The sequence below is a fragment of the Euprymna scolopes genome, chromosome 1, assembly GCF_053919585.1.
Source record: "Euprymna scolopes isolate OS-2025 chromosome 1, ASM5391958v1, whole genome shotgun sequence".
NCBI classification, from domain to species: domain Eukaryota; kingdom Metazoa; phylum Mollusca; class Cephalopoda; order Sepiida; family Sepiolidae; genus Euprymna; species Euprymna scolopes.
This window is the reverse complement of record NC_136482.1, coordinates 15,642,279-15,655,040: the sequence shown is the minus strand read 5'-3', so window position 1 is coordinate 15,655,040 and position 12,762 is coordinate 15,642,279. Positions and strand designations below refer to the sequence as shown.

The 12,762-nt window shown below is 33.7% G+C and overlaps 1 protein-coding gene across 4 annotated transcripts in view; it reads right to left on the bottom strand.

Annotated features, from left to right (window-relative positions):
• Positions 1-508: 508 nt before the first annotated feature.
• LOC145283682 (uncharacterized) overlaps positions 509-12,762 on the bottom strand; it is a 374,028-nt gene continuing 361,774 nt past the window's right edge. For all 4 annotated transcript variants that reach the window (XM_080132735.1, XM_080132806.1, XM_080132938.1 and 1 more), the window contains one exon: positions 509-3,093. In XM_080132735.1, coding sequence (XP_079988861.1) covers positions 2,567-3,093 — 527 coding nt within the window. In that variant the 3' untranslated portion in view covers positions 509-2,566. The remainder of the gene's footprint in view (positions 3,094-12,762) is intronic.

The window sequence follows — 12,762 nt, the reverse complement described above, 5'->3', positions numbered from 1 at the left end:
CTTATATACATTATATATAATATATTATATATATATTAATATATATTATATATAATATATATATTAGTATATACATGTAATATATATAATATATATATATATTAATATATATAATATATATGTAATATATATATTAATATACATAAATATAATATATAATACATATATATATATATATATATATTCGTGTGTGTATGCATATGTATAAAAATCCAAAAGTAAAAAAAATTTGAACGAACGAACAAATCTTCAAATACGAGTGATTAACCTGTTTAGTTTGGATGCGCGAACATTTTCAGAAATTAAAAACAAATGGAGTTTTCAAATGTTTTGAAAAACTGCATGAACATTAAAAAGAAGTTGCAAAAACGAAAGGTTTTGGACAAAAGCATAAATAGTTTAAATAATGTTTTTTCCCGATATTTTTGCTGTTGTTTCAATAAATTTAAAATATTTAATTTTTTTCTGAAGACGCTCGTTGATCCAAATTGAACCGGTAAATCTGCCATTTTTATTATATTTCTGTGTTTAATTTGTTTCTTTTTCTCCTTTTTGTTTCTTTTCATACGGCATTCAATTATATGATATAGTATGTATTTGTCAATTGGTCCTCATATACACAAGAAAATATACAAAGCGAAATGTAATATTTTTCTCTATGTTAACATTTGAATGAGGTGGAGATTGGTATATTGCCGAGGCAAGTGAGTTGATATTACCCTAATACCCTTGAGAAAATGATGCACCTATCTCACCTCCCCCAGCTATAAATGAAATAGGAGGGTAGAATAGACTCTCAAACTTGGGCAGGGTAATTAGTCACTTATAGACCACGTGATGCGCACACACCTAACGAGTGTTTATCTTTATAAAGATCGTTGAAATCGACTTGATTATGCAAATGAACAGTTTCTATGCGTTTCATGACTTACAAAATCGGTGGGGATCTGGTGGATAGAACGTCTGTTTGAGGAGAATGAGATGTTTAACTGGTAAGCAAGCATTCACAAAACGTACAAGGAACTGTTGAAGTTCGTTCATCGTCCAATGCAGTGAGTTCCTAAAAATTATTAAATTTTATTTTAAGTAAAATCCAGCCAATGATCTATATAAAAAACAGTAGATGGAGTCTGTGTGTTTGTGTTTGTGTGTAAATATTTAACCGATAAACTCTTAAACTACTGTCACATATCACTAAAATTAACTATCGTTAATCATGCACCAAGTAATTATGCACCAAGAAGGGTTTATAACGAGTAAAAATCATTGTTTGATGGATGAATAACGCGTACAGAACTATATCGGCAGGTTGAAATGCAAAATGTTCATTTCAACTTGTGGACATACTTCTATTATTGTTGCTCATGCGCAAATTCATTCATAGCTTGAAATGGTTTAATTTTAAATCTTCCTTATCTATTTGTCGAGAGTTCAAATGGCTGGAGCGCTAATTTTTTTTTATCATTTAGTTTGTGGTTTCGAATCTAGCTGATAGCATCTAAGTCATTTTGTTTTTAACTTTTGAAATGTACTATATATTAGGTATAAGATAATATACAATAAAAAAAAATTGACTCTGTAATAATAAATACGATGCTTGCATTAAATTAAAGTATATTTAAACGTATTTTTCGAGTGGGCAAGGATGGCCTCGGTAATTTATCGTATTGCTAAAAACATTGCCTGGTGTCATCCGATTGTAGCCAGGTGCTTCTAATTATTTCGAGTAAGCCGGATAAAATAATAAGCAAAATATATTTCATTTTTTGACGGTATATCAGTCATTATCTGCGAACATATGACCCATTCACAATATGCACTGTAAACGGTTCATGATGTATACGCTTAATTGAACACACGTTGATATTTATCTTCTAATTAAGATGATATTTCGAGTTTATGCCTTTCTTAATAATATTAGTACGTAAATGACTGAAATAGATTAGCGAGGATTTGAAACCGATATTACCGGTTACATAATTCTCAGTGATTTCCTTTAAGTCAATTATACTCTTTTAAAAAATAGATGAATTGTTTCGGTCAAAATTAAATGGAGACCCGAGAGACCGCTTTAATGTTCCCTTTAAACTTATCTTCAAGCGGCGCTTAACCTTTATAAGTTGCCACCCAATAGTAAAAAGTGCATATTCTGAACTATCATCCGGGGAAACACCACGTCCATTATGACGTCATACCGCTATGCCTAATAGTTGATACATAACACAGAATTTAACTTTTTTTTTTCAAATAGTTATCAATGGCCGTTTTCTTTTTCAAAACTAAATTAAATTATCTTTTTGAAGAAATGCGATTTAAAAATCAAAATAAAGTTACTGACTTCATCTACAATTTTTTCCACGGACTCTTGTTTCTCCATCTTTTTTCTTCTTCTCTCGATAAATTATTACGATAAAAACTCAAGTTAGAACGAGACAGCAAATGCGTATAGAGAGGATGTATGTGTGTATGCGTGTGTATGTGTGCTTCTCTTAAATGTTTCGATGGGGCAGAGAGAAGGGGAGAGTAAAAGGGGGAAGAGTGAAAGGAACAAATAAAAGGGGTTGAATCAAGCATAGTAAGAGCCGACATGCGGAGAGATATGTCCAGCGTGATGAGACATAACGTGTCCCGAAAGATTCGGAAAAAGTCCGCTGTTCGTCGACGACCAATACTGAGTGGTCGTGGCGAACAGACCGGAAGCAGAAGAGGAGATCGGTGCATGCGCTGTCATCAGATTGAGCTTAGGTGAAGGGTACGTTGAGAACAGCATGTCTTGTTGTGGGAACTTATATCCTGGGTCCGACCCTGACGGCTGCATGGCCTGGGCGAGGCCGGCAAAGTCGAACTTGTAGGCGTATCGTTTGCCATGCACTTTGGTCATGATGTTCTTGTCGTAATAGTAGCGCAGAGCACGACTCAGTTTATCGTAATTCATGTTCGGTTTACTCTTTCGTTCTCCCCATCTTCGGGCCACTTCGTCCGGGTCCACCAGTTTGAACTCGCCATTAGTGCCTTCCCACGTGATGCAACTCGCATTACCATTGTCTGTGAGAAGTTCCAATAGGAACTGCCATAGCTGGATCTGGCCGCTTCCTGCAGTGAAAATAAAAGAAGTAAACGTTTAGCAAACAATATTCAATTTATTTAAAACATTTAAGAAATATAAAATGAAAAAAAAAAATGCTTCCATTGGCATGTAGCTGAAGTTCGTATTAATATTTACAGGAATTATGAGACAGGTTATATCACATAAGCCGTGTTCCGCATACGCAGAAAAGGGAGACCCAACTTTGCCAGGAATTAAAGTAGTCCCAACGAATGCATCACACTATGCTTATATTGTCGTCGAAATCGATAAAATCGCCCATTTTTTTCAATCAAATCGATTGATTGACTGCTCCAGTTGGGGACCCACTGCGATGAACTAAAAGGAAGCTTCACATGCCTCCTTGCAGTTACTTAGTTCACAATACATTGCACTGTAGAGAACCTACTGTTGAGTTTATAAAATTATTTGTTATATAATGGCTTGAATTAAATTTTACAATTCTAAAGTCAAGTATTATGATTCAGCTGTGCCCTAAACAGAAACATTCATTTCAAACACGCCTCTGTGATATCAGAAAAAATCTATTGTTATACGCTGGGTCTCTTTTGCTTGCAGATGCTAAACTTCTTAAATGCACTTGTGGCGTTAGCATGTATAAGGTGTTTACTTTGTTTAAAACCGAACTGTTCCTCCTTTTATCGGATTTTTAGATTATAGATTAACGAACTTACCTAAGTTATTGTGATAACAAAACCTACCTAAAAGTATATGAGTCTGAAATTCCATAAAACTCGGCCCAGCTGTTTCGGAGTCTATAGAAAATCAACCATCTCTCTCTCTCTCTCTCACACACACACACACACATACATACACTGGCAAAATGCCTTTATATCTATACTAGCAGTTCAACCCGGCTTTGCTCGGGCCCTATGTACTGTTCATAAATTGCCCTACGTGTGAATACACTTTATGTAATATTTCAAATGTAAATGTGAGTAATTTGATAGAGAGCACAGAGGTCAAGATTTTTTAAACTTTGACCCCAATTTTGACCGCTTAACATTAATTATTTTGTTCTCAAATCAAAATAAAAGTTTTACCCATGTCCAAGTCACCTACAGCTAAAATTTTAAGTCATTAGACACAAAAGTGTCGGAGGAATTTGGTAGAATCTGCTAAGGTCAACTTTTTCAACTGTGACCTTTTAGCAGCCGAATTTTCACCCCAAAACTGATTAAAATGATTGCCGCATGTCTGAATACCCGTTATGTATAAATTTCAAATGTTTAGACCCAAAATTGGCTGAGTAGTTTTCTAGACACTGCAAAGGTCAGATTTCGTTAACTTTGACCCTTTGGCAGCTCACATTTTCAACCCAAATCAATTAAAAAGCTTGCCCTGTCTATGAATACCCTTTATGTAAAGTTTCAACTGTTTAGACCAGAAATTGCCTGAGTAATTTGATATAGACCACAAAGGTAATTTTTTTTTAACTTTGGTCTCAATTTTGACCTATTAACATTTATTGTTTAGGGTTCAAATAAAATTTAAAAGTTTGATCCATGTCCAAGTAACCTATATTTAAAATCTCAAGCGTTTAGGCCTAAAATTGGCGGAGGAGTATGGTAGAGTATCCAAAGGTCAAATTTGACAGCCAAATTGACAAATTTTTGACCGAAAATCGATTAAAAATTTTTTCCAAATCTCAATACCCCTTATCTCGAATCTCGAGTCTCTAGACCGAAAATTGAAAGAGTTATTTCGTAGAGAAATGTACACAGACACATACACATACACATAGACATATATATATATATATATATATATATATATATATATATATATATATATATTACATCGGTTTAAGATCTTAGAAATTAACGGACCCCTTCCTTGGTCTAACACTTGATCTTTATTTGAGATACATAGATATTCGAATATTCCATTAAATTACTTCTTTAACCGCTCAAAAATTGAATTAGTTAATAAGTTGGGAATAAAATTTATCTTTTCTCAATTGACCATTTAAATATCTTATAGCATACATTTCTCGTGGTCTCTTGGTTTTACTCGATTTCAGGACAAGATTTCACTTTTGTACTGTTACTTGAGGTAAAAACACGTGAAAAAGTTGCATCATTCTTCTTAAAAATAGTATGGATTAGCTATCACGAGGAGATCATATTTTGGCCGTGAATACTATGTGATTTTGAATATTTCGTCAGAATTGTAGAATAAAATGTATCCTCATGTCAGATTCTCCTCACACACATCTGTACCTTAGACACTCAAGGATAGTATCTAGTAGGTGTTAACGTTTTCTCTGGTAGGAATTCGAATGAGAAGGTAAATCCGAAACACGTGTGTCTCAAAGCATAACAATGATTATTGATATTTGTTACAAAAACATCATAGCTATAAAAGACTATTTAAGAAACGTTGTGACTTCCTTTGGGATTAGTAAGAAGCGATCAACCTAAGTACAAATGCAATATTCCAACTTCCTGTTGTTGAATACTCTAAAACTGTTTTCTGTTTATTCCATCTAATTCAGCATTTATAAATACTTAATTTCCCTTGATTTCTGTGTTAATTTCTGATAGCCTGCAGATAAGATACCAGCCTACGGAGTCAATAGTTATTTTGTCGACCGGTTTCGAATCTCTCATTGGGAAGTAATTTATCATCATCTACACTAAAGAGAACGAAAGTTTTGAACACATGTGTCCGTGGGTATAAAAATATTATCGCTGTATACATGCATACACACCACACACACACACACACACACATATATATATATATATATATATATATATATATATATATATATATATATATATATTAAGTAATGTGATTTATAATTTAAAAATTTTAAAAAATTTTAAAATTTAAAAATCAAAATTTAATTAAATTAAAAATCAGTTTCATAAGAAGGAACAACAACAAAGTCAATTATCTGTACGATCGTTTCGGAAATCCGTGCTTTTTATTTGTGGTATACATGAAGTCATGTAGAACAATTATACATAGTTTTTTTGGTAAGCACGGTCTCCTCATCAGCAAATTTAGGAGGATTTCTATTGAATTGAAAAGACACCAAAAATAAACCAGGATTTCTATTGAATTGAAAAGACACCAAAAATAAACCAGGTTTATTTTTGGTGTCTTTTCAATTCAATAGAAATCCTCCTAAATTTGCTGATGAGGAGACCGTGCTTACCAAAAAAACTATGTATAATTGTTCTACGTGACTTCATGTATACCACAAATAAAAAGCACGGATTTCCGAAACGATCGTACAGATAATTGACTTTGTTGTTGTTCCTTCTTATGAAACTGATTTTTAATTTAATTAAATTTTGATTTTTAAATTTTAAAAATTTTTTAAATTTTTAAATTATAAATCACATTACTTAATATTGAATTAGCTCTAGGACATTTAACTATCGAGCTTATTATATATCTAAATTACAACGAGCATTTCCTGTATTTTAATTAAACTAGTAATTTCACTATTACATTAAAATACACTTAGCTCTTTAGACTATTATTCTAATATCCTTTAAATTATATATATATATATATATATATATATATATATATATATATATATATATATATATATATATATATATATATATAAAGAGAGAGCGAAAGTGATAATTTGCATTTCAATGACCAAAGGAGAGAATCAGTCCACGATCGAAATTTTTCTTTCTTTTTTAAATCTACGTGAATGTCTATATATTCCTTCCGTGCTGTCTTACATATGTTTCATTACGGTCGATTTCCCCACCAAGCAGCTTATAAGAGACGAACAGATTTGATTACAATATTTTCCTGAAATTTTCTGAAAAAGACACACACGCATACATACATACATACACACACACACACATATATATACATATATATATACATATATATACATATATATACATATATATATATATATATATATATATATATGCCGCTATTGTTGTATAAGCATGTGGCTATTGGGTCTGATATGTATTTGAAATTGATATCTCACCAATATGCTTTTGTCTATTTACATTATCGCGTACCTAGAAGGCTCAATTTTATTTACGAAGAGCAATACTTTACCCTAAATAGCAAGCGTTATCTCTTTTACTTCAAATTTGCCAAGAAATGATAAATAGTGATTACATCTGTGCGTAAGTGTGCCTGTATTCGTGAGTTCGCGTATGTAGATAGATATATCTTCATGTTTTACAATGGAAAACAAGCGATAGATTTGGCAGCGATCCGATTTAAAGAAACTGGCATATAACGCAAACAAGCAATTGTCTAAGACTTCATCGTTTTTTCTAGTTTTTTACGGTGTTTTTTTTTTCGCCATTTATTGGTTTGCAATATAAAAAAAACTTGTGGTTTTTTTTCCGTGCAATTGTCTTCTTTTTTTTTCCATCGTGTCTCGCTTCATACTCTGTAATTTTAGAACAGATGACAACCAATAAACGCCACCCCATCCCCTTACACCATTACCTTATATCCAAATAATGTTTTCTTTTTCTTGTTGGGTCCCTTATCAACCCCTTCCCATCGCAAACACTTCGCTGGTTTGTTTGTTTTTTTTTAATTTAGTATTTCTTACCCTTTCTTTCCGATCGGAGTGGTGCCAACGAACGGTCGGGCTACATGTTTGTTTGTTCAAGGCACATCAAGCGGAAAACTTAAAGGTGGTAAATTTGACAGACGGAATTAAACTCTCCTTATAACATTACTGTTTCTTTTCTTCAAACATTCACACACGTAAAACATTTCTTATACATATGTGTGTATTTATATGTATATGTATGCATAAATATATATGTGTGCATACATATGTGTATATATGTTTATATATATGTATATATATATGTATATATATATGTATATATATATGTATATATATATGTGTGTGTGTGTGTGTGTGTGTGTGAGGGAGTGTGTATATATATATATATATATATATATATATATATATATGCATGTATATAATTGTCATCCTCTCTTTCCGCCATTTCTTTTCTCATTTTTAACTTGCTGCCTTCCACCGCGACACTCACAGACAGGAATTCGAACGACTTTCTTTTCCTTTCCAATCTGACACCTGTTGATTTGTTTTCCTTCTTCATCATTTCTGCATCCCCGCCTCCATCAATCCACCGCCCTTAACGATTGCGCGTGTAATTGACAGAATAGTCACAATTGAATCTACCACATTTTCACATCAATTTAAGTTGAATAGGAATCGAAATAGAGAGAGCGGGAAGAAGGAACCGGCGAACGGCGCGCGGGAGCGTGATTCGCAGATGAAGAATGGCTTAGAAAAACGGAACCAAATTAAGAAGTGGCATCTAACTTTCCATAATTAGTTTTTCTGTTCTCCGTATTCTCGTCTTTTGTACAACAGGAACTCTTCACACTTACATTCTCAATGTGAAACTTTCCAATGCCATTTCTCCAATATGACGCGCACACATACACTTTCTCGGATTATTCTTGCTTTGAAAAAGACTTCCCCCAGCATAAAAACACGGCAGTCAAGCATACCAGTATCTTCCTTCTCAAGGATTTCCTAGCACTTAGCTTTTAGGAACAAAACAATGATTGATATATACTTGTGTGTATGTATATAGATATGTAAATGTATATGCATGTATAAGCAAATGTAGACGCATGCATATACATATATACCCAAGGTTTGTATATATGTGTGTGAGTATGTGTGTGTGTGAGTGTGTGTGTGTTTCGAAATATGTCCGTAGATATATAGATTTCGGAACATACATGTACACACACGCGCGCATACACATATACGCATATATAAATTATGTATAGCTATACATAACTTATATATATTTGTATATAAATATATATCAATATATACATATACATACAGAGAGAGAGAGAGAGAGAGAGAGAGAGAGACACACACACACACACATACACACACTGTGTGTGCACTTCATTAAATGTTAACTGTAGGGTCATCCATTAAGCACGCTTTAAATTGATATCAATCAGGAAAAAGTAGATTAACAAAGTTGGTTTAAATTTAAGGCTAATTTCAAAATTATAAACAAAGAGAGAGAGGAAAAATGAGGAAAAAGTGACGGGCATATATATATATATATATATATATATATATATATATATATATATATATATATATATATATATATATATATATATATATGCAAATTATATATGAATTTATGTTACTCCGTGCTAGACAAGGTTCAAAAGAAAATCGCCAATCTGATTAGCCCTGAACTGGCATCTAAGCTTCAGCTTCTATCCCATCGACGAAATGTTGCATCCCTCTACCTGTTCTACAAGTATTTTAATGGAGAATGCTCTGAAGAACTGCAAGCACTTGTGCCCACACGACGTAAACAACCTCGACAAACCTGACAGGAAGCTAAATCTCACCGCCACACAGTAGAGATCCCTAGATGTAAAAGATCTATCTATTCCAGTAGTTTCCTCCCCAGAACCGCTAGACTTTGGAATTCCATTCCAGGTCCCTGCTTCCCCAACTGTACTGACGTGCAGAAGTTCAAGTGTAACGTGAACAGACACCTTGCTGCCCAAACTCCTATATAGTAATTTGGGGTGAAAATGTAATAAAAAAAAATGTTAGTCTGTGTTACCCTCCCTCTTATTTTATGTTGCTTCGTGTTACACCACTCTTTTTTTATGTTACACCATGTTAACCCCCATCTTATTTCATGTTGCTTCGTTTTAATCTACATCATTTCATGTTATTCAGTATTCCTTTATCTTATTTTACTTTGTGTTACTATATCATTTTTTTTTGTCTATCTGTTTTACTTCATCCTTTTTATGTTACTCCGTGTAACTCTACTGTTTTTTTATGATTTGTTGTGTTACTTGATGTTATTTTATGTTATTTTATATTACAGTTTTACAACATGTTGCTCTGCGTAATTTTATAATAGATTATGATACGTCTTTTGTTACTTCATTTGATTTACTTGCTTTTTCTCCGCATTTCTAAATGTTTTTTAATATTAATCTATATTACTTTTAAGCATAGGCTTGTGTGTCATCATCAACTAAGCTTCGATAATCCTATCTTGTTTTTTAATGCAGTATATGTATATTTCCCTCAATACATCGAGCAATCAAAAACAGAACGAATGGTTTATTTTACGCTTTCTTACAAGAAATTCTGATTACGTTTTTCTTACCGATGGGTACGGTGCTCTAAGAATTCTTAACTTCTAATGATCCTTACCTATTGTTAGGAAAAGGTCTGTAAATATACTTCCAGGCGCCATCATGGCGTATTTTCAACTTGACTGTTTTTTTTTTGTTTTTTTTTTTTTCTTTACGTATATCTTACTTTACAATTATATTCTCCCAGACATTTTTTTCTTTGTTTATTTCTACTGCGCTACGAAATAATTTTTTTTTATATTATTTTCTTTATCTCTTCTGAGTGTTTCTCCTTTTTTTTCTCAATTTGTCTTGTCCTTTCTTACACGCTATTTGCTTTCCTTCGATCTACTTACAATATAAAATGAACAAGAATAGAGATAAAAAACAACACATTATCCAGTATGTCTCAATAGCGCACTCCAGAAATGAAAATCCTCATTTAGAAAACATCGTTGAAAGAGTCTTAGGCATCTCTAGCGGCAGAATTACAAGATGGAAATTGTGATTCATTTATATAATAAGGAGCTTTTCCGCAAGAACGATAACTGTGAACGGCTTTGGTTTCCGCCGCTAGGTGGATAATCGGCCAGAAAAATGCATAACAAAATGTTGATTCAGCTTTCATAACTGGATTATTAAAGAAATTATTTTAAAAAAAGAACATAGAAAATGCAAAATGGCGACTAAATAGGCAAATTATAATAAGGTTTCTGGTTATAGATTTCTTATCATTAATGATTGAAGAGAACAAACAGCTATGAACAACTATGGGAAGACGAACAAAATAAAAGAAATACGCTCAACGGACAGAACCGGGAGGAATGTCTTCCACTTGATCGCCATTTTATAAACACATGATGACAAGAGGTTAACAAGTCTACTTGCCTCTTCTAAGGTTTTCAAGCAACCCCATCAGTCAAAAGCAGAAAAGATAGCTATAGTTACATTAGAGCTAGTCGTAAAAAAGAATAAAATTATAAGACAAATTAATTACATCAATATTAGTGGATCATTTCTTTAAAGTCGACGATCTCTAAGAGTAAAAACTACAGGTAAAAATATAAATCAAATCGTAGGATTGTCTTCTCTAATCCATAAATAGTTGTGTTGTTTATGCAGCCCTGCCTGATAATAGTAGCTTTCGATTGACTCCTTCCTATTCTCGAACAGTATACGTCTTTTTATTGGACACAATCTACTTCTCGACCGAGAAGTGGGAGGAGCTTCTCACATCCGTAGGAAAAATGACACTCTTCATCATTCTGTTCGATAACCGCAGTCTATTTTTTCTATCCTGCTGGGTGGGCAGCTTCATATTGTGTAAGTAAATCAGACGAATATCAGTTTGAAGTTAACAGTAACGAAAAAATTCTATTTTTTCATTCTTAATTAATTCTTAATTGCCATCTTTATTTTTTTCTGTCTTTTTTTTTGGGGGGGGGGGGCTTTTATCTATTTTCAGGTTGTTCCTGTTGCTACTTTATGGATGCCCCTACATTGGATAGCGATTATATTAGCTTTTTTCTTATTACATTTTCACCCCAAACAAGGCACATTGCCACTTTGGTGTAAGGGGTACTATCAGGAGCAACAACTACTGGAGTACGATGTAGGGATTTGGGCAGCAAGATGTCGGTTCACGTTGCACTTGAACTTCTGCACCTCAGTACAGTTGGGGAAGCAGTCTGCCATTTCTTTAGATATGTGTCCATTTGTTTTCCTGTCGTGCCTGTTATAGAGTCTGGTGTCATCAGCATATATACTCATCTCAGAGGCAATTTTGTCGGGGAGGTCATTTATCAATATCAGGAACAGTAGAGGTCCAACGATAGACGCCTGGGACACTCCCGCATTTATATCATATTGTTTAGATGTACGACCGTTGCGGACAACCTGGATTTTTCTCTTATCTAAGAAGGATTTAATTATGTTAAGTATTCTACCAGTTATACCGTATGATCTAATTTTCCTGAGGAGACCCTCATGCCATACCCTTAGATGCATAGCCTTAGATATATCTAGAGCTACCGCTCTGCCCTCCCCCGCTTTGTCCAGTGAATGGTATATACGTTCAGAGATTACAGTGACGATGTCTGCTCTGGAACGGGCTTGTCTAAATCCATATTGTTTGTCAGTCAGAAGTTTAGCATCTGTAAAGTGGTGGACTAGAGCATGGTTAATTAAGGTCTCAAATATTTTGGCAAAAAGTGGGAGGAGGCTAATGGGGCGATAATTTAATGGGTCAGTTCTTTCGCCAGAATTCTTGAATACTGGTACCACAGAAGCAGTTTTCCAACAGCCCGGAAAGCAAGATTCATTAGGACATTTGTTATAGAGTTTGGAGAGAACTGGAGCTACTTCGGCTGAGCACTTTTTTAATAGCACAGCTGGAATGAGATCGGGTCCACATGCTTTTAGAGTGTCAAGGTTTTTTATGACAGCATGCACCTGGGCAGGGGTGAGTTTCAGATCGTCTAGCATGGCGTCTGTCCGCATCGGAAATTCAGGTAGGGGGT